The sequence below is a fragment of the Pseudorca crassidens genome, chromosome 10 (assembly GCF_039906515.1).
Source record: "Pseudorca crassidens isolate mPseCra1 chromosome 10, mPseCra1.hap1, whole genome shotgun sequence".
NCBI classification, from domain to species: domain Eukaryota; kingdom Metazoa; phylum Chordata; class Mammalia; order Artiodactyla; family Delphinidae; genus Pseudorca; species Pseudorca crassidens.
In genome coordinates, this window is record NC_090305.1 from 65619476 (window position 1) to 65641848 (window position 22373).

The window sequence follows — 22373 nt, forward strand, 5'->3', positions numbered from 1 at the left end:
ACTTTGTCCCTCTGAATCCACTAGAAAGTTTCCTTTAAACTGCCTCTGTCCACACAGCTGCTGTGACAGGGGCTGCACAGTGTACAAATCAGAGGCCTGTCCAGAGGCCTTACCTTGTATCAGGGTTCATCTACATGAGCCTCGAGTGTGAAATGAGATCCTGTTAAATTAACAAAGACAGCGCCCTCTACCTCCATCACTAGAGCTGGGTTTGTGGTCGGCTTGGCCTCTTTGAGGTTATTGGGTTTTTGAGCCTCTAAATAAAAGCCATTCCATGTAAGTGAGCTTGAAGCACCCGAGGGTTTGTACATCGATAGGCTCGTCATGCTGGGGGTGATATTGGTGGAAAACATCAATCTGTCCCCTCATTCAGACGTTTCTACCTTCTGCTTTGTAAGAGTGAAATACGGCACATGCTCTCAGCAGAGGTTTCCACAAATACTTGGAGTTTGGAATAGCTCTTGCTCACATGCTTCAAAACTGAGTAACAATTTCAAATCTGAGACAAAGTAATTTCAGTAGGAGGGTCAACCCCTTCTTGTCCTCTTAAGAGAAAACATCTATAGTTCATTATTCAGCCAGTAAGGGTGTGACTAAAACAGCTTTTTTTTTTTTTTTTTTTTTGCGGTACGCGGGCCTCTCACTGCTGCGGCCCCTCCCATTGCGGAGCACAGGCTCAGCAGCCATGGCTCACAGGCCCAGCTGCTCCATGGCATGTGGGATCTTCCCGGACCGGGGCACGACCCCGTGTCCCCTGCATCGGCAGGCAGACTCTCAACCACTGCGCCACCAGGGAAGCCCTAAAACAGATTTTTAAAAAAATAGGCACTATTAAAAAAAAAAATAGGCACTATAAATAAATTGTAAGCCACCCATATGGAAAATGCTCGATAGATGTTTAAAAATGAAATATATCTGGGGAATTCCGTGGCTGTCCACTGGTTAGGTCTCTGTGCTTTCAGTGCTGGGGCCCCGAGTTCAATTCCTGGTTGTGGAAATAAGATCCTGAAAGCCTCTTGGAGCAGCCAAAAAAAAAAAGGAAATAGATCTGTATGGACTGATAGTAACTGCCTCATCAGAGGGGAATAGGCCTGGGAAGGCGGGGGCAGGGGTGTTTGAATTTGAAGAGAAAGGGCATATTCATATATAATTTGTACGATTTTAAAATTTTAAAAAGAATGTAAGCAGGCACTGTATAAAAGTTAAGGAAAGAGTAATCTTAACGAGCAAAACCCCAACGTAAACCTGTCTACATCCTCCTGAGCCCTTCATTACTCCGGGCTCAGCATAACTGACATTTGTATAGACCTTTAAAATTTACAAGTATCTTCATGCAGTCATTTCATTTAATTCTCCCAACAACCCTTTGAGGCAGGTTTTTTAAATCCCCATTTTACAGAGGAGCAGACTGATGCTCAGAGTAAGTGACTTGTCTGGGCTCATAAAAGTCTTTGAGAAGCAGAACAGAGATTCAGATCCAGGCCTTCCAGACGTGAGGCCTGATGTTCTTTCCACTTTGCCACATTGGAAAGTAGTTAACTTCTTCTGATTTGACTTAATTTCCTTATCACTTATTTGTAAGGAGCCATTTGTTCAAGTTGGATTTACAAGTGGCATTGGTCAGCCAGTTTTCATGCAGGGCAGTTATCTCTGCTCATCAGCTGGTAAGGTTTGTACTGCTGTTTTCTGGATGCTTTGAATCCCTGCCCCACCAGTTTTCTTTTTTTGTTATCTTTCCTCAGAGAGCCTTTTCATAAACTGCTGGCCCAAGGCCTTGTCAAGGGGCAGACGTTCCGCCTACCATCTGGACAGTATCTACAGCGAGAGGAAGTAGATCTCACAGGTAAGAATGGCCCATCTAGTCCCATCCAGGTGCTCACAGAAAACCAAGCAGGCGAACGCTGCCAGGCCCTGGCTGGGCAGGAATCTAGGCGAGTGACCCTTTAGCCTCATGGTCTCAAAGCCTCAGCTGGCTCTGGGCTGGTGCCCTCTGAGGCTGAGGCTGGCTGCCCTCAGCCCCATCCCATCCAGCTCAAGTGTCAGTTCAGTTTCTGGAAGTGTTTTCTTTTGTATATAACATGGAGTCAACTCTGGCATCACCTCCTGTCCTAGCCTGTGTTCGACAGCCCATCTCAGGAACAGAGCCCCCAGACCCAAGAGACATTCTTGTAAGACTGGGGCATTCTCGGCACATCTCCCCACGTGGTCTAGAGGGGCATTTCAGAACGTCAGGGGCCACCAGTCTACTTGGGCCCCCTGGTGGAATTCCTCCCCCTGACCCCCTGGACTTCCCCTTCTCCCAGCTTTCCCGAGCCTTTTCCTACCACCCTGTGTTTTCACTCATCCTCAAAGATCTCTAGGTGGCATGATGAGGGTGTATCACGTGCACCCAGCATACAAATAAATGACGTGTCAGAAAATTGGGAGGTGGCTGTGAGAAACTCTGGCAGTTAAAATTAGAATAACTCATGCCTAATGGATGAAATTAGGTAAACCCCACAACCCCTTAAACGGTAGGCAGGCTCCCAAGCCGAACACTAGAGAGAAGGTTTAGGTGCAAGCAGGCAATGGGATTACCTAGTTAAAGCAGTAATTCCTCAGGGTTTGGAAGGGTCACCATGGTCCTTGGGAGAAAAGGAAGCTGGAGAAGCAGAAATTGGCAGTGTTTCTCCAACACTTGCCAGAGGGAAAGGAGCTAAGTCCAGGGGACACATAAGTTTTAGCTGTTGGTGAAGGGCTGTCTGTGTCATGGGCAGGGCTGCTACGTATGACTGTGCAGTCTGTGCAATGTACAAAGGCAACCGGCTGAGGGGGTGAGCAGGGCCCGAGATCCAGCTACTCACCCAACTATACACCTCAGGGCCACATCTGCCAAGAGAGGGCACCTTTTTCTAACTTCTCAACTTCTCTGCCCAGAAAGATGCCTTTTTCCTAATTTTCACAACAGTGTTATAAAGGCTTGCTGCAGCCTGGACTGGGGTGTGGGGTAGAGGGGGCAGTGGTTCCCTGATCCTCACCACAGCTTGGATAAAACATCTTCCAGGACTTCAGTCTCCCTTTGCTCTGATGTCACGGGGTCAAGCATTGTTGTGAACATCTTTTCCCTTCCCACGCAGACTTGCCCCCAGGGGGAGAATATGGACGTGGATCAGCAAGGGCAGGCATCTGTCTACTTAGTGGGTGTGCCTCTCATGAAATATGGAGTTGGCTTGTAGGTATATACGCTGGTCCCTTGGGGAGTGAGTTTGGTTGCTGTTAGAGGGAGTATTTAGCTGGAAGGAACAGAAATCCACGCAAAGGCAGGTTTCGCACAGGGATGTAGGGACATCGCCCAAACCCAGCCGCAGGAAGTACAACATGTAGGAAGCCGCCAGACCACTCCTCTCTCCTCTTTCTTGAGCCTCCAGTTCCTCTCCCTGCCCCTCTCTGTTCTTCTGCCATGTTTTCCTTCCTCCGCCAGGTTTGGATTCTGCTCTCCCTAATTTCAGTTTACAGAGTGACCTTTGGCAGCCGCAGAGCTACGTCTTGGCCCAGCTCCTTAGGACCTTCTGGTTCCAGTGCCCAACACCATTGAGACAGAGTTTCTGTCTCTTAGTTCCAATTCCTGAGAAGGAAGCTTAGCCTTCTCAGATGTCCTTCCTGGTCCCAGCCACTGGAGCTTGGCAGCAAGGTCACCTCCTCCAAACATGGCCATGGAAGGCCTCCTCCATCAGCACCGTGTGGACCGATGGTGTGTGGGTGGAAAGGAGACAGAGAACAGGGCTGCAAAACGGGACACCGCGTTTACTGTGAGCCCAGCAAGCTAACTCCACGCATGGGCTTCGATGCTGCGAGATCATGTTCTGGTGACTTCAACACGGACGGGGGAACTAGCCCCCAGGTGAAGTGACCTCTCAGGTGCTTTGCTGCTTGGAGACCCTGACTGGTCATCTGCCAGTTTCCAAAGGAGACCCTGAATCCATAAAGGGAAGAGCAATATGCGAGTCTTCCTTATCCTTTTTCACTTTCCTTTTTGCATATAAGTAATTTACTTTTTTTAAAAAAGGGAAATTGGGCTTCCCTGGTGACGCAGTGGTTGAGGGTCTGCCTGCCGATGCGGGGGACGCGGGTTCATGCCCCGGTCCGGGAGGATCCCACATGCCGTGGAGCGGCTGGGCCCGTGAGCTGTGGCCGCTGAGCCTGTGCGTCCGGAGCCTGTGCTCCGCAGCGGGAGAGGCCACAGCAGTGAGAGGCCCGCGTACCGCAAAAAAAAAAAAAGGGAAATTACTTTGTGTTGTTTTGTGATTGAGAAAAAGGAAGGTTTGTTATGGGAGGTGGGCCTCACTCATTTGAAAACAAAAACATTTTTATGATGTCTAGAGGGAGAGAACGAGTCATGTTAAATGAATTAGTGGAATTCTTTAAATTGACACTTATAATTGCTCACCCAGTATTTTCTTATTGAATATACTGTCACAGAACCAATTCGGCATCACACATCCCCTACTGTTGCAATTTTCTGGTGTCTAGGTTCTGTTCCTGTTCATGCAAACACGAGGGAGAAGTTAGAGGTGACTTGGGAGAAAATGAGCAAATCCAAGCACAATGGCGTGGACCCCGAGGCCGTTGTGGAGCAGTACGGCATTGACACCATCCGGCTCTACATCCTTTTCGCCGCCCCTCCTGAGAAGGATATCTTGTGGGATGTAAAAAGTAAGTCACCTTCCTCTTCCCAGCCTGCCTCCTCTGTGAACCGCCTCGGTGCCAAAGGAATTCAAGGAAGGAAATGTCTTTGCTGAGTCAATAGTAGGGTTCTAGGAATCAGCTCTGTGAGGCAAGTAGCAGTTTGCCCAACATCCTGTGCCATTCCTAGGCCAGTTTTCTCAGATGTAATGAGCGTCCAACCTTTGGGGGCGCTTGCTGTGACTGCAGACTCCCAGTCCTCACCACAGCCCTGCTGACCCAGCCCCCAGGCCAGGGCCCCGGAGCCTGCCTTCAGTGAGTCTGTGGCGTTCTCATGCAGGTTCTTCGAGGATCCCACTTTGAAAACGTTTCCTTGAGCCAGACTGGCATTTGTGGTACTCCTGGGCCCACTGTGGTCCACAGAGGCCAGTCCCCTTTTGGTCTAACCTGAAAGGTTTTTTCTAGAATGGTGTCATTGCCTGTCACCAGTCCAGAAAACCCCGCATGGGGCCTGGTCCTGATGTTACCTGTGACCTCTTCAGTCACCCACAGTAGCCTTCAGAGGCCCCCGCAGGGGAGATTCGTCCCTTCAAAGTTGTTTAGACCTAAAATGGTGTGAGGTAGAATAATCTCAGGTATCTGGATATCCTAGAATAAGCTGGCCAACAGTAATCAGTAATTCAGTTTTCCTTCATGTGGTCTTATCCAAGTGTTACGGGAAAAAGAAATCAGATGCCTGGAATCACCGTTCAGTTCAACACACCATTTCTAGTGAGAAGTGTGGTCTGGAGCAGTGGTCACAGATGCCAGTCCTGGAACTAGAATCCCTGGGGACACTCAGGCCCAGGTTCTGGCTCCCCAGCCCTCCCTGTGGGACCAGCTCCAGGAATCTGTCTCTAACAAGCCTTCCAGAAGATCCTGCTGTGCATCCAGGCTTGAGAACGTCTAGTCCAGTGGCTAAAGTGTAAAAGGCCTGAACTGGCCCTAATTTGGTTAGCCGTGTGACCAGGGCCACCAGGTGAAGCTGTTCAACTTCTCCAGATCAGATGAACAGCTGATTTGATGAACACATCTGAAATATGTGATACACACGGATCTGGCGAGGACAGGGGTTGTGTTAAAACACCTCAGACTGTGCAGCACTGCAGCTCAGAGTGCGGTCTGTGGACCACTGCCACCTCTGCATGTTACCTGTCCACGTGAGATGGGGCACCTGCACCAGTGTAAGTCAACCCTGTCTCCAAGCACACTGTTAGTTCCGAGGACACTTTTGTCACAGCAAGATTTCTTAACCAAGGAGGCAGTGCCCTGATGCACATCCTGGCCCAAGCTTCTAAGCTCGTTGTGGGCCAGTGACAGTTGGTGGAAACCCTTTGTGTAGCCCTGCCATCCTGTACTCTGAATATTTGGAGCTCTAAGAAATGATAGAGTCAGTCCTGGTCTGAGTTCCCAGACACTGGAAGCCAGGAAGGACCCTTCTCCGTGCCCTTGGAGAGATCCACCGGGCACAATGAAGTGTCTCTTCATTCACAGGTGCTTTGTCACTTAGGTATAACCAAACCAATCATTCTCACATGTCTCTCTTTCTCTCTCTCATTCACTGACATTACACTCAGCCGACGCTCTCCCTGGGGTGCTGAGATGGCAGCAGCGTCTCTGGTCCTTGGCAACTCGATTTATCGAGGCCAGGGTTTCTGGGAAGGTTCCCAGGCCTCAGCTGTTGAGTAACGAGGAGAAAGCCGAGGGCAGGAAGCTGTGGGAGTACAAGAACTCCATCATCTCTCAGGTCAGAAACCTTCCAGGGGACACTGGTTGATTCTGTAACTGAGCCCTCGTGATCTGTGTGGCTCACCCTGCCTTGGGGTGGGCACTCTGGGTCTTCCTCCTTTCTTATTATGGTGGCCCACTTGCCTTGATTAATTGATCTTACTGCTTTGGGTATTTCACCAAGGTGGAGCAACAGTGCAAACGTTGTCATGAACAGCGATGCTCTCAGGAAATGGCTCCCACTAATGGTGCCTCCCATTTATCCATCCCGGATCTCAAGAAGCTGCCCACTTTCCATGTTTCCATATTTAACACATCCAGGTAGAGAACCAAATTTAATATCATACTGATGACACACTGTATATGTTATAAAAACAGAAACAGAATTTTAGAGTTGAAAGGGGCTGGAAAATACTCTCTTCTTTAGCCTCCTCATCATCCCATCTGTGGGCAGAGCTGAGACACAGAGAGGTTAAATGTCTTATGAAAGTCACACAACCAGTGAGGAACAGAGCAGAGTTCCCTGATACTCAGAATAGCGAGTACTTTCCCACTCAGGTACTTTGTTACACAATGTTCACGTGAGTTATTGTGGGTTAAATTTTACAGGTAAAATAATTGTTCACTTTATCTTCTTAGAGAAGAGTATATTATTGTCTAAATCATTTTAAAAGATTCTTCATTGATAGCATCCCTTTAAATTGTTCATCTAGAGGTCTGCTGTAATACCATGACATTCACCTTTTTTGAGAACTTTGTGAAAAAATGTCATATATCTTTGAAAGAAGGCCCTTAGGAAATCTGAAGCTATTTTTTAATGGGTACCAGATACCCCAAATTCTCCTTAGGCTGAATTTTTTTTTTTAAGTTGTGCTGATTCAAGCTTAGAAAGTTAGCCAAGGTCACTTCGCTGGACTCTGGCAACTGATTACATTGAAGGAGCAGGGCTTTTCCTCTGGTTTGTATAACCTGCAGTGGCCCTGGGTCCAGCATGGTCTCATTTATTGACACTTCTTCAGCTTTATTTTCATCCTCTCCACTATAGTGCAGAGAAACAGAGCTCACGGAATTGAATTTAGTGATCTGAGTGATGCCTGAATGATCGTTTTCATACCCCATATTTTTCTCTTTGGATTTGGCAAATTCTTCTCTTCTGTCAGATAATGGAATTGGGTTATTTCAACAAGTTGGAAACTCTGGACATCTTAAGGATGTGTTATTTTTCTATATCTTTGCCCATGGTCAAAATTGAAAAGCACCAACAGGAAAAAGCTGACAAATCGTATTTGTGTTCTTGTGTTGACTCCGTGTTTGAAAATGTAAAACTAACCTTATCCCGTATACCAATAATCTTCACTGTGAATTGAAGTCATGTAACCACAGAGAGGTGACATCCTTTACCCCATCTCCTGTTTACTATCGTTTTGATGTTTGCTCATCAAATGGGTCCTGCCTCCTTTTCAGGTAATGATCAGTGTTTTCTTAGGCACCTACTATGGGAACCAACACTGTCCCAAATATGGGGGAAGAGTAACAGTCTTGAGTGGTGGAAACAACATTGACTTTGATTTTAAAAATCTTTGTGCTGGGGTTCCCTGGTGGTGCAGCGGTTGAGAGTCCGCCTGCTGATGCAGGGGACACGGGTTCGTGCCCCGGTCCGGGAAGATCCCACATGCCACGGAGCGGCTGGGCCCGTGAGCCATGGCCGCTGAGCCTGCGCGTCCGGAGCCTGTTGCTCCGCAGCGGGAGAGGCCACAACAGTGAGAGGCCCGCGTACAGCAAAAAAAAAAAAAATCTTTGTGCTGACGAAACATGAAGGGACTATTTAAGATAGTGAATACATTTATAAATATCTTTTATTACATGCATTTAGTTTCACATTTTTTGGATAATTTAGTTTTTTTATGGAAAGCTTAAAGGAAATTTGAATAAAGTGAATAATTCAACTTTTTACGAATAGGTGACTGCCCATTTCACAGAGGACTTCTCACTGAATTCTGCGATTTCTCAACTGATGGGACTCAGCAGTGCCCTCTCGGTAGGTGGCCCGTCTGTGCTCATTTGCTGGTAACCGAGGAGGGAGCGTGGCCTCCAGTCACGTGGTGAGGTGGCCTGCAGCTCCTTGAGGGCAGAGACTATGCCTTTCTGGACGTTTTATCTCTGAAGTCTGGTGTATAGTAGGTGCCCCATAAAGTGAATGGGTGTGACTGAGTTAACTGATTAGCCACACCTCAGGAAGACACTGAGTGTTTGCAGGAACTGTCGAAGAATGGGGAGCCCTGAGCTCCCTGAGGGGCGCAAGAGGACCCCTGTCCTGGAGGTTCCACATTGCAGAACCTTTGAGCTAGTCTCTGTATTTCCCACTGGTTCTGTGCACATAGGAAACATAGCTGAGTGGTTAAGAATTAGGACCGACCTGGATTCTAATCTGGTCTCCATCTCTTGGTTAACCGTGTACGCAGGACAGATGACTCTCCCACTCTAACCCTTAGCTGCTTAATCTGTCAAATGGGGTAACAATACTGCCCTCAAAGGGTAGTAAAAACCAAATGCGTTAGCATCAGACCGTGGGCGTGGTTAAATGCTCAGTCAACAGTATATCTGCTCAGGAATTCCGTGGCGGTCCAGTGGTTAGGGCTCTGCACTTCCATTGCAGGGGGCACGGGTTCGATCCCTGGTCCAGGAAACTAAAATCCTGCAAGCCGCGCAGCACGGCCAAAAAGACAAATAGTAATATATCTGCTGTTGCTGCTCCAGCTATTTTTAATACTATGATTAAATAGGGAAAGTTCTTTGCCCAGAGCAAAAATGATGTTGAGGAGGGTTTCTTCCTGCCTGTTTGTGTCTCTGGATTTCACATACATTCATGGCCTTTCTTACCCAGGCTTATCTTGTACACCTCAGTGTTCTTACATTGCTGTTCTTTTCTGTTCCTCAGCAAGCTTCTCAGAGAGTTGTTCTCCACAGCCCTGAGTTTGAGGATGCTCTCTGCGCCCTGATGGTGATGGCTGCTCCCATGGCCCCTCACATAACCTCGGAGCTCTGGGCAGGTAGGTGGGGAGGCCTTGCTTGACCAGTTACTACTGAGCAGCATGTGCTCCAGCCTCTTGTTGAGCATTATTCAGCCGTGGGGTCCAGCGTTTGGCATCTGCACTTGGGACCTCTCTGTGGAAACGGGAATGAAGTGAGAAGGTGCTGTGCAGGAGGACTTGATGGTTATTCTGGGCCCGTTCTCCAGACCTTGTGTTCAGAGGTCTCCTGTGACTTCTGTGGATGTTTCAAAGGAGCTTGCAGAAGCCAGGCAGCCTAGGGATGCTGTGTTTACATCATGCTTTTATCTGGGGGCCTCTGAGAAGTGGCATTCATTTCTTTTTCATAATTATTTTAGCTCTTCTCACCTGTTTATTCTTCTCAGTAGAACTCTGGCATAGTTCTGTTAAGTTCTCCCAAAATGTCCTTGAGATTTTGATTGAGATTTGGTTAAACCTAGAATTAACTTGGGAAAGTTTCACATTTTTACTGCATCTAGGCTTCCATTCCAAAACATGATCTGTCTCTCCATTCATTCAAGACTTCCCTCGTGCCTGGGCAAGTTTTGTAATTTTCTTCATGTAGGTCCCACACATTTCTTAAGATTATTCTCAAGTAATCTTGCCACATTTCATTTTATTTTTGTTATTGTGACTGGAATCTTTTTTCTTTAATAATTTTTGACTGGTAATATCTGGCATATAATTTTTAATATTAATTTACTTCCTTATTTTCTAACCAGATTCCCTACCAATCTCTCCTCCTTCATTTAAGGGGTAGAATCCTCTTGGATTTTCCAGGAGTCTATGATCAGCAAATAAGGTTAAATTTTCTCCTTTCTGATAGTAATGCCCTTGTGTCTGTTTACTTTCTTTAATATACTGCTTAGAAAACCGTATGTAATGTTAAAGAATACTGGCAACAGCCAATCTTGTTTCATTTCCAGATTTAAATGAAACACTTCCCTGTTAGGTATGGTGTTGGCTTTTGGTTTACAGTAGATATTCCCTGTCATGTCAAGGAAGTGGCCTTCTAACCTTGTTTACCAGAACTCGTCTTAGGAATTGGGAGGTAGATTTTACTTAACATCCATTCTTCAATTGTTATGGTGTTGTATCCTTTGCTTTTAATTTTCCCCTTTGCCCTGTTGTCATGACCTACATCCAATTAATTGATTGCCTAATAGCCTATTGTGGGATAAATTTACCTTAACCATGGGGTAGTAAACCTTTAACATACTGTTAAATTCTATATGCTAGTGTTTTATTTAGAATTTTGCAATTATACGCCTAAGAGACACCAGTTTTATCTTAGTAGGCATTGTCAGGTTTGGGAGTAAGGGTTTTGCTGACTTCACCAAGTGAATTGAGTTGCTTCTGTGCTTTAGAACAGACTATACAGGACAAGACGTTCACCCATTCTTTGCTGAATAGCTAGAATGCACTAAAGGGTGGGTGGTATTAGGTCCTGCCAGGCTACTGCCATATCATATTAGATTATGTAGCCTTTCATTATCTCCTTAGGCAGGAAACATGCCTCTTTCATTTAGCATTGGTGATCATTGTGATCATTAAGTCTTTTAAATGGCACGCTGTTAATTCTTTCCTAGTCTTCCCTTCTTTTAAAGCAAAACTTATCTAATTTATAATAAAAGTGTTTACTCTGACCCTAGAATATACAGATCTCTCCCTTTTATCATCCTTTTTTGTCCCACATTATCTGTCTGCCTCCTTCATTTCATTTCTCCCAGGAGGGACTGATGTAAATGGGGTTTTCAGAAACTCCCTCCTTGCATTGCCCCTCCAGTCTCTGTGTTTTAGGGCCAGGATTTGGGAGGGTGGCAGAGAGGGTCTGCTGTCTCCAGGGTCCTGTCCCTGCCCAGCAGGTCTTACCAGACAGGTGTACACTGTGGTGTTACCCTGTTAGTCTGTCCTTCAATTGTGTGACAAGATCTCCAGTAGGATATACACTAAAGCAGTACGGTAGCAACTGGCCCATTTCAAACTTTGCTCCATGTTTTTTTCCACACACAATACCAGTGGGCTTTTGTGAGCTGTGTTATAATAAGGAGTGGGTCTAGACTGAGTCTTAGTTTTGCTAGCATGTCTCATTCAGCCATTCAGTAAACATTCATTGAGAATGTATTTTGTGCCTGGCTCTGTTTTAGGCATTGGTGGGAAAGCTGGGGAGGGCATTCTGAGCAGCGGGCATTGCAGTCTGTGTTCATTCACTTGAGAAGATCTTCCCTCAAGCTTTACAAATTCATGGCAACTAATTTTTTTTTTTTAATTCGAAGAAACAATGGGAAGCCTTTGTCTCCTGGCTCTGCACATGTGTATGTGTGTGGCTCCTCTGAATGAGCATCGGGGGCTATAGCACAGTCAAGTGAGGAGTCCTGCACACCAGGCATATCACCTTGGTCATTAACTCACAGACAGGTCTTTGTCAGGTGCCTTCTGGAGAGAATGGGGCCACGACCCCTTCCTGCCTCTCCCAGCAGCGGATAAGGGCCAGTGTCACAAGGTGTTGAAAGTCCTTTGCAAACAGAAGTGCTATGTTGTGAGGGTCATTATTGTCATCCCACACTGTCAGTCACTCTTGTCTCAAGCCTTTGGGACAGTTTTTACACACATTTGGTTTATTCTAAAAGACATAGCTTTCATATAACTTCTGGTTTCATTCCTGCATCTTCGAAAGATAACCTCACAATGATTATAATGGAAATGTGGTCAGTGAGGGTGGGATGTTCAGAAATTACCATTTCTCAGAATTCTCCAGAGAAGCAGGTTTTCATAAAAGAGATCCTCCCTCAAGGGCAGCAGAATTGAGATCTGTCTTCTGGGGGGCAATTTGGGGTCCATGGGCAAAATGGCCATCATGGCTCTGGATAAAAGGAAACCTTTAGAGAAGCCCAGAGCGCTTCTCTACCGATCACTTTAAGAATCAGTGGAGACCCAAGAAACAGAACCAGTGTCTTGGCAGTGTGCACACTTCAACAGGATGAGGAAATCTTTTTTTCCTTCCTGAAACTTTGGATCTGAGAAGGTCAATAGACCACATCTGAATTTACAAATTTATCTTTTGTTTACCACCATAGAATACTGTCCTATCTATGAGGGTGTTAGGGAAATTTTGCATATTTGGAGTTACTGATACTGTTTCCACACAAAGGACACAAGGTTTCCTTTGTTGGTGGATAGTAAAAAAAACGGAAAATCACCAAACAGGGAGCTCCTTGGTGGTACTCTGGTTAAAGGTATCATTTTATCATCATCAAAAATGACCTTTCTAAGAATATACCAGCAATACAAATGAGCTGGTTTTATCTTATATGCAGAATAAGGGCAACTGCCTCAGGTCCCCCTCTTGGGCAGTTGGTGGGGGGAACTACAACAGCTACGCAGGTATAAAGCAGGGGAGGAGGCCGACAGCAGCTAAAATACTCTAACATGCACTCTCTCACCAAAGCTCCATCAGGAGGCTTGTTGTCCATCTGTAAGATCCACCCTCCCCCAAGTTGCTCTCCAGTCTACTGGCTGCCACCACCAACTGGGTTCAGATAATACAGACTATCCCTTGGTAAATGCTTTTAGGCATGGGTAAGTGTGCCTCCTCAGGATGACCCTCCTCCTCCCCTCTCCACAAGGAAATCATTCTAATGCACAGTGCCCAAGTTTCATCTCCATAGTCTTTTTCTTCATCCTTAGAGGGCACATTTTTTTTGGAAAAAAAAAGATCAGGGTTTGGCTGGGCATCTAGTCCAGTATTTAGCTCAAAATGATATTCCCACAGTATTCAGGTTCACATAAATTCATCTCAATTCAGTTCAGACTCAAATTCACTGTTGGTATTAGTCATCATATTACTAATCACAGTCTTTTACTGAGCCTTGCTCAGGGTTTGTTAGGAAGCACCTGTCTACGCCTTTTTCCAGAGGCTCAATTCTGCACCTTCCTTGGAAGGGTCACATCCTTGCCAAAACTCCATCGTGGGTGGTGGAACAATTTAGCTTGTGCATGCCCCCCCAAGAAATACATAGCTAATGATAAGAATGTATGGTGTCAAACTGGAGAGGGACAAAATGGTTCTAGTGACAAAATTATCTCTATCAGAGAGAAAAACTCTTCAGTGGGATTTTTTTCACAGCCTCCCATTCAGTGCTCTGAGGAGTTGCCTCGCAAATGTCCATTATTACTCTGCTCAGTCACACCCTAGGACAGCTCTAGCCCTCATTACTCATTTGTAATAATAATAATACCTTGCATTTAATGTACTGCTTATCATATGTATGATATGTCTTATAGCATTTATGATATATTTATTTACATTTAATTATAATTTAATGTATGTATTTTATAAGGTACTGCTTTATCATATATATATATAGAGTACATTAAATTCACGATAATTTGATTCCTATCTGTGAAGTAAATAATTAACCCAGCAGCCTTGAGTTACTCAAATCTTGTACATTCTCAGAAGGGCCTACTTGTATGACTAGCCTTTGGCTGGCTCCTAGGAACTGAGGTCTTAGAATGTTCCCTATGCTACTAACTGATTAGGGCACTGTGCATGTTTGACGTCTTGAACCACATTATACCAGCTTGTGTGGATAGTTTGTGTAAAAAATGTGATTTATGGTGAACACCTGCTTTCCTTCTGGAAGGTCTGAAGTTTCAGTAACTGCAGTTACCACTGCAGTTACCCCAATAAAAACCCTGGACTCTTAGGCTCAAGCAGACTTCCCTGGAAGAAAACATTTTGCATGTGTTTCTGCAGTTCATTGCTGGGGGATTTAGTATGTCCTGTGTGACTCCACTGGGAGAGGACTCTTGGAAGCTTATACCTGGTATCCTCCAGCTTCTGCCTGATGTACCTTTTTCCTTTATTGATCCTGCTTTTTATCCCTTTGCTGTAATAAACTATAGCCTGACTATAAAAAAAAAAAAAGACCTTTCTAACAGGCAGCAGCTTGGATGGATCTCAAGGGGATTATGGTGAGTGAAAAAGAAGCCAATCTCGGGCTTCCCTGGTGGCGCAGTGGTTGAGAGTCCACCTGCCGATGCAGGGGACACGGATTCGTGCCCCTGTCCGGGAGGATCCCACGTGCCGCAGAGCGGCTGGGCCCATGAGCTGTGGTCGCTGGGCCTGCACGTCCGGAGCCTGTGTTCTGCAATGGGAGAGGCCACAACAGTGAGAGGCCCGCGTACCGCAAAAAAAAAAAAAAAAAAAAAGCCAATCTCAAAAGGCTGTATATTCTATGATCCCATTTATAACATTCTTGAAAAAAACAAAATTACAGAGATGAAGAACACATTAGTGGTTGCCCAGGGTAGGGTTGGGGACTGGGCAGAAGGGATGGTGGCCATAAAAGGGGAAAGGGAGCCTTGTGGTGATGGAACAGTTCTGTCTCTTGAGTGCAGTGGTGGTTATATGAAGCCACACGCACACACGTTAGTGCTTATAAAACTGGTGAAATCTTGGGCTTCCCTGGTGGCGCAGTCGCTGAGAGTACGCCTGCCGATGCAGGGGACACGGGTTCATGCTCCGGTCTGGGAAAATCCCACATGCCGCGGAGCGGCTGGGCCCATGAGCCATGGCTGCTGAGCCTGTGCGTCCGGAGCCTGTGCTCCGCAACGGGAGAGGCCACAAGAGTGAGAAGCCCGTGTACCACAAAAAACAAACAAACAAACAAACAAAAACTGGTGAAATCTGAATGAGCTCTGTGGATTGTACCAATGTCCATTTCCTGGTTTTGATATTGTGCTGTAGTTATGCCAGATGTTACCACTGGGGGAGGCTGGGGGAGGGGTCACAGGACCTCCTGTACATTTCTTTGCAACCTCCTATGAATCTATAATCATTTCAATTTCTTTTTATTTGTTTGTTTTAAATTACCTTTCTAAACCCACAAGTCCTGAGTGTTGAGATTCTGGTTCTGGAATGTCATAGATGATGAGAGAGGAAGGAAGGGAAGAAGCAATTTATTTCTTGTTGTGGAAGGTTTTAACAGACACACACACACACAACTGACCAGATGCAGCCATTCATCCCACTAGTGTGTGAGGCTCCCGTGTCTCCTGCATCGCTCTGCAGAGCAGTGTGAAGGAGCTCGTGGTGATGGGATGGGTCTGCCCTAAGTGCCCAAGGAGCGCTGCTCCTCAAGGGTGATCTCACAGCTATACAAGCCCCGCTTCCGAAGAAAAGTGCATAGAGCCAGCTGCAGAAAATAGCTTCACCCTCCAGTGTACCTCTCTGGGCTTCTTAAAGCAAAAGCAGAACCTAGATTTTTCATTGAAAAGTACATCTATATGCATATTGTAAAACCTTCAGTTCTTACAAAGGGTGTGTCCTAAGTTCCCTCCCATCCTCACCCCTACGTTCAGTTGCTCTCCCCAGGCACCTCCACTGCCAGTTGGATAGTTGATTTGACAGAAATCCATGCACGTATGTGAAATGTTTCTCTCTTACCATATGGAGTGTATAGAGTCGTTCTATATCAAAACTTACAGGCTGACCCTGTTCTTTTTTTTTTTTTTGCGGTACGCGGGCCTTTCACTGTTGTGGCCTCTCCCATTGCGGAGCACAGGCTCCGGACGCACAGGCTCAGCGGCCATGGCTCACGCACGGGCCCAGCTGCTCCGCAGCATGTGGGATCTTCCCGGACCGGGACACGAACCTGTGTCCCCTGCATCGACAGGCAGACTCTCAACCACTGCGCCACCAGGGAAGCCCTGACCCTGTTCTTTTTTAACAGCTATATGATGTCCTACCCAGTGAATATTCCATAGGTTATTAAACAGTCATCCACTGATGGGCATTTGAGTGATTTCTCCTCTTTTTCTGTTTTTTTTGTGCTGCTTTGAGATGAGCCTCTTGTCCAAAATACAAGTTATTTAAAATGTGGTGATAAGATCTCCATTTCTATTTCTCTGGCCATTTTTACAGTTTCAACAGTGATTTATCTATCTTGGTTTTTGCCTCCGGCTTTTACCTCTTGTCATCTCCAAGTCTTCCATCAGTACTTTAATTGTGAGGGTCACAACAAGGTGACCCTTTGCCTCTCTTAAGTTTCTGAAGTAACTCTAATCTTGAAGTATAGTCTACCACCATAAACCCATTTTTCTTAGTAAAAATGGTGGTAAAATATTGTAGCTATATTGTTTTGCTGTACATATATGCTGTATTCATTAATTTCAACAAAACTGTAAATCTTGGGAATTCCCTGGCGGACCAGCGGTTAGGATTCCACGCTTTCCCTGCCAAGGGTGCAGGTTCAATCCCTGGCTGAGGAACTAAGATCACACAAGCCACGCAGTGCAGCCAAGGAACAACAACAACAGTAACAACAACTGCAAATCTACAAATAATCTGGAAGTGTGGGAACACTTCTTGTAAGGGACACTAAGATACTTGTAAGGGACAGTAAGACATCTGCTGATGTTCGGATGGTTTTATACATGAATGTGTATGCTGTGTCAGTGTTGTTATTTCAAAATAATGTCAACAGAACCCTTTCTGTGGGTAAAGGCTAATGTGAAGTAGCATCACTTCCGGTCCACTTCCTTGGAAGTGCCAGGGCTGGACGAGGCATGATGGGGATGAGACACCACAGAGTCCCCAGGTCCTCCTCTGTGTGTATATGAGGATGGGGGTGGGCTGGAGACAGGCCTGCCATCCACGGGCACCATGACCACCCAGCACTCACTCCGGGTGCCATGGTGGCATGGCAACCTCACCAGCTCTCAGAGCTGGAGAGGAGGCTTGTTTCAGTTATTTCACGGGAAGGTCAGCAACAACAGCTCTCCAGAGGAGGGGCAGGAAGGGGGTGGGCTGAGAGCGACAGCTGGCCCTGCGTGGTGGCCTTGTGTGCCAGGGCCTTGCCACTTCCCAGCCTGTGTTCAGACTTTCTCCACATGCTTCCCAAAGGCCAGCTCTTGACCTGACCTGTGTCACGTAAAGAAACCATTGTATTTGCCATGCAAATATTAGGTATTTTTACTACCCTAAAAAGAGCAGGAAGGCAAAAACACTACGTAGAACTGGGGGTGGTAAGTTTCTTTTCCTCCCTGCTGAGCAGGATGGCCCCACTCCCATCTATATGGAATTGCTGGCAGGGGCCCAGGCCGCTATAAATAAGCATCCAAATTGCTCCAGGAAGGCTGGACTTCCTCATTTTTTTTAAAGTGGAATTTGTAACAGCTTCTGCCCAGAACATTTGTGTCCAATGTCCTTTCATCTCCCAGGCATCCTGTACAACTGCCATGCGGAGATTTTGGAATGCTTCCCACTGCAGCTGGGTCACAGGACAAGGCGTGCTGGCCCAGCCAGCTAAAATAAAGAAGTAATTATCTTCCTTCTGTGACCTCTGTCTTGCGATATGAGTCTTAATAGGATCCCTTCTGAGGAACAAGCAGGAAGCTCCTTTCTGCTTCTGCCAAAAGGCACATCTGTTAGAAATGGAGTAAGTTCATTAGAAGCATGGGAATCCCAGGACACAGGGGCCAGATGGGCCCCAGGAATACATCTTTTATGCTACTTGATTCTCAGACCCCGATGGGCCTTTCCTTCCCTCAGGTTGACTGGCAGCACAGGGTTACAATAGGAGTGACAAATAGTAAAACATGTGAAGCTACAACAAATCTGTGATGCCTGCACAAGAACCAAGACAGAGGTCAACAGAACAAAATGGACCAGTGCTATTCAGAGTGGTCCGTAGACCTGAGGCTGGTCTAGGAACTGTCTCTAGGCCAAGATAAGGAGCTTAGTAGGTACATCACCTGTGTCACTAAGCACATATTCGTGTAAGACTGACCATTTTTTTGGTAGCAAGAATTTCTCAATGAAGGAAGCAGTGTGTTAATTCATATTCTGGCCCGTTCTTCAGCTCATCACAGACAGGCATTTTGAGTATCTTTGTAGTGAATAGTTCTGAAACCATCCCTAATATAATATATTGTAAAAGAAAAATCACAAACCAATAGGGAAGAGAAGGTTTATTCAACAGATTGGATTTGGAGAATTGACCAAGTTTTTTTTGTTTGTTTGTTTGTTTTTTTTGCGGTACGCGGGCCTCTCACTGTTGTGGCCTCCCCCATTGCGGAGCACAGGCTCCGGACGTGCAGGCTCATGGGCCCATGGCTCACAGGCCCAGCCGCTCCGTGGCATGTGGAATCTTCCCGGACCAGGGCACGAACCCGTGTCCCCTGCATCGGCAGGCGGACTCTCAACCACTGCGCCACTAGGGAAGCCCTGACCAAGTTCTTTTTAAGAATGTTTTTTCACATTATATGCAAAATAAATTATGGATAAATGGGCAAGAAAATGAAACCTAAAAAAAAAAAACTGAAGAAAAATCTCAAACTGATGTTATAGCATGGAAAACTGTTTTTAAATATCTTTTCTAATTACAAAAGTAATAAGTATTCCTTGTAGAAAATCTATCATTTTTTTTGAAATTTATGTTTATTCTTATAGTTCTAGTTATTCCATTTCACTCTGTATAATATTCTGTTGAATAAATAGCTCACTATTTATCTAGTCCCCTACTAATGGACATATGGGCTGTTTGAAGTTTTAATTATTTTTACTATTAAAAAAACGTCAACAATGCTTCAGTGAATGTTCTGGTAGCTGTCTTCTTCCTAATACTACTAAAGGCCTAGAGAGAGGCAGTACATGAGAATTCCATTGTTTCGCTTCCTCACCAGCATTGATATTGTTTCAGTGGTGGTTTTTCATCATCATCAATAAATTTGTTTTTAATAGAAAGATCATCTATACTTCTGCCTCCCGGGGTTAATGCTTGATGCTTTTCTGATGTATTTCCTTCTAAATTTTTATCTGTTTATTTAAATATTTACTAAAACTGTGGCCATACTGTATATACTATTGTGTGTCATCCTTTTCCATGAAATTGATTATTAGTTTAAAATGTAGGAAAAAAGAGAATCCAAAACTATATCTACAGCAGGATCCTGGTGGTAGTTTGGTTTCATTTTGTGGAGTTGGTTTGTACATACAAGTATTCATTAAATACATTAGTATCTTTCAAAATAAAAAGTTAAAAAGATGCTATCCATGTAAACATGATTTTCTTCTTTGTTTTTAGACTTTTTACAAATTTTCTGCAAGGAGCGTGCATTACTTTTGTCATCAAAGAACATAAAATAAAACATTGTCATTCACAGCCCAGTGTTCGGGACTGGCATTGGTGGGCTTCATTCCCTCTGTCCCAGACTTGGCCTCAGACCATCCCCTGAGCTATGGGCCCGTCCCTCAAATGCATCTGCTGGTCTCAAGGCTAGTAATAAGGGGGAAGTATGTAAGGGCCACCCCACCTCCACCAGCCCTGGAAAAGCCATTCACAGCGTAAGGGCTGTGCATCTACCATAACACCGCCCCCAGCGTGGGCACACGGGCCACATGCACTTGCCCGCTTGCCCAGGGCTTGCCTCTGGGAGGGCCAGGAGGCAGCGGGGATACCACACAACAATTTCCCAGGGATCTGTTTTCTGCTCTGTGTATTTCCTGCCCATTTGGGGGCATCTTTTGTACTCATGAGATCAACAGAGGCTTGGAAATCCAACTTTCCCTGCTAGGAAGCCCCTGGTTGAAGTCGCAAAGCACTGACAGTTGGCCCTGAGCAGCTCTGGATGGTGAGCCTCCTCTGCTTTGGGAGCTGCAGCGTGAAGCACTCTGGGAAGAGAGACTGGAGAGGGTTTCCTTCCTCCCTGCTTCCTCGGGTTTGACCCACCCTGAGCCAAGGACAGCTCTTTCCAATTTGGTAATGGCGGGAGCCCCTCCCGAGAAGAAGTTTAGCGGAAAGGTTGAGCGCCCTCAGAGTAGGTCCAGGAGGAGCGCCCTCTGTTCTCAGCATGTTGGCTCTGGTGATTATGAGTAAAAGTACTCTGAGGCCACAAGTATTCATGGGCCAGAAAGGAAGCAAATGCAGCTCATTACTTTGGGATCCACTCTCAGGAGCACAAAGGATTCCTTCACCAGCAGGACTGCAGAGAGACCGAGTAAAAGCAGCAGCCTTGCTTTTGCAAATGCACTTGAGAACAGTGTGTCCATCCATCGTTATGGCTCTGGATGTTGTTTGAAAAAAAAGAAAAAGAAAGCTACCTATAAACTGGGATGATGAGCCAGGCTGAAGGAAGTAGGGGGCACCTGGTAGGCTGTGGAAAGCCATGGTGTGGCCTCCTGGGGCCTCAGACGGCTCCAAGCCAGGCTGTGTCAGGGCAAACGCTTTATTAGTGCTCCCAAGGGCCTCGTACGTGCTCAGTGACTCTCTGTGCCTTGGCGTTGCAGGCCTGGCGCTGGTGCCAAGGAAGCTGTGTACTCACTACGCCTGGGACACCAGTGTGCTGCTTCAAGCCTGGCCAGCTGTGGACCCGCAGTTCCTCCAGCAGCCCGATGTCGTACAGATGGCGGTTCTGGTGAGTGTCTCCTGCAGCCCCTAGGGCCAAGGCGAACCGGCCACACACACACGGATGGGTTTGGAAGTTTCTCGCCAGGCCTTTCTAGCCCACTCAGCTCTCCGCCCAACCCTCCAGCCTGTCTTCCTTTGCCAGCACCTTCAGTTTTGAAGTTACCGCATGCCAAAAGCTTGTGAGCATAAAACTTGTGGCCAGAAAGTGGAAAGTATCAACCTGTCCTACATTATAGGTTCTAATCGTCTTCCTTTCCAACTGTGTTTCAATCTCTCTAAGTTTCATTCAGCTGCTCTGGGCTCTTGGAGGGGGTAGGGTGATGGTGAGGAGGTGGGCAAGGAACACCTCGCGCTGCAAAATATATTTCAGAAAGGCTACATGAAATTTATTTTTTGGTAAATTGCATCATTTTAAATACATAAAAGTAGTTGATTATAGAGCAAATAACTCTCCTATAGTTTATCCTTATGTAATTTTTATGTATTTAATTTGTTTAATCTGAGACCCATTGTGAGGAATATCTCCTAAATATGCTGATGTGGCTGAAGAGGGAAAGAAAACAAGGGGCGAACCTTTTAGTCTGAACCACACGTGGGCCAGCTAACTTACATCCCAGGTTTAATTTAACTCTCACCACCGTAAAAGATAGGCATAGCTGTTCCCATTTTTTTCGGCTGAGGACACAGGCTCAGAGAAGCTCGTCACCTTGCCCACGTTTATTTGTTTATTCCTCAGTCATTATCAAGTTACCTATGCTATCAATACATCAGGCACAGTGCTAGGCTCTGGGGACACAAACTGAAATGCAAAAAACAGGGTCCCTGCCCTCACGGAGCTTAAAGCCTGGTGGGAAAGATAGGGGAAAAGAAGAAGGAAAGAGAAAAATAAACAAAATAATTGCAAACTGTGGAAAGTACCACAAAGTAATCACCCAGGGGCTGAACAGGAGCCGGGCCTGCCAGGCCCCACCTGCTTCGTCTGCAAACCCTGGGCCCTGCGGGCAGATCCATGTTGGGAAAGCCAGTTGCCCCCAGGAGACTGGCTCCTTCACAGATGCTCTGTCTCCATACCACCTCCCCGACACTTAGTTCCTCGCTGCCTCCGATTTGCTCCCCCCTCCATGGAGGGGAGGAGGGAGGCTGCCCTGCTAGGCTTCTTCCCCAAATCCTCAAAACCGAAACCAGCCTGTGGCACAGAGAGGCGATTTCTTTAACTTGAATAATGTTTCTAAGAAATAACTATCTGTGTACCCCTAAGAACTCATCCTCAGCGCAACTGAGAAATACCAACCTGAGACACTGAAGTTTTAATCTGTGAAAATGTCTTTCCATTTTAAATTACCACTGAAGAAAAGAAATTTAGGTTTGATAATTGGTAAAATAATTTCAGATTATCATTGAAATAAAAATCCAAGATTTAAAATGTGTGGAGGACTCCCTGCAAGTACACCCAACTCAAGAACCTCTGGGTTGGGGCACT

At 46.0% G+C, this 22373-nt stretch overlaps 1 protein-coding gene across 13 annotated transcripts in view; it reads left to right on the forward strand.

Moving 5' to 3' along the window:
• Positions 1–22373, forward strand: part of LARS2 (leucyl-tRNA synthetase 2, mitochondrial) — a 282370-nt gene that overhangs the window by 245127 nt on the left and 14870 nt on the right. For all 13 annotated transcript variants that reach the window (XR_010946973.1, XR_010946974.1, XM_067754091.1 and 10 more), the window contains 6 exons: positions 1743–1843; positions 4510–4692; positions 6279–6448; positions 8390–8467; positions 9368–9479; positions 20773–20900. Coding sequence is in view for 11 of the 13 variants with exons in the window: in XM_067754091.1 (XP_067610192.1) it covers positions 1743–1843; positions 4510–4692; positions 6279–6448; positions 8390–8467; positions 9368–9479; positions 20773–20900 (772 nt within the window). In the remaining 2 variants the exon portion in view is untranslated. The remainder of the gene's footprint in view (positions 1–1742; positions 1844–4509; positions 4693–6278; positions 6449–8389; positions 8468–9367; positions 9480–20772; positions 20901–22373) is intronic.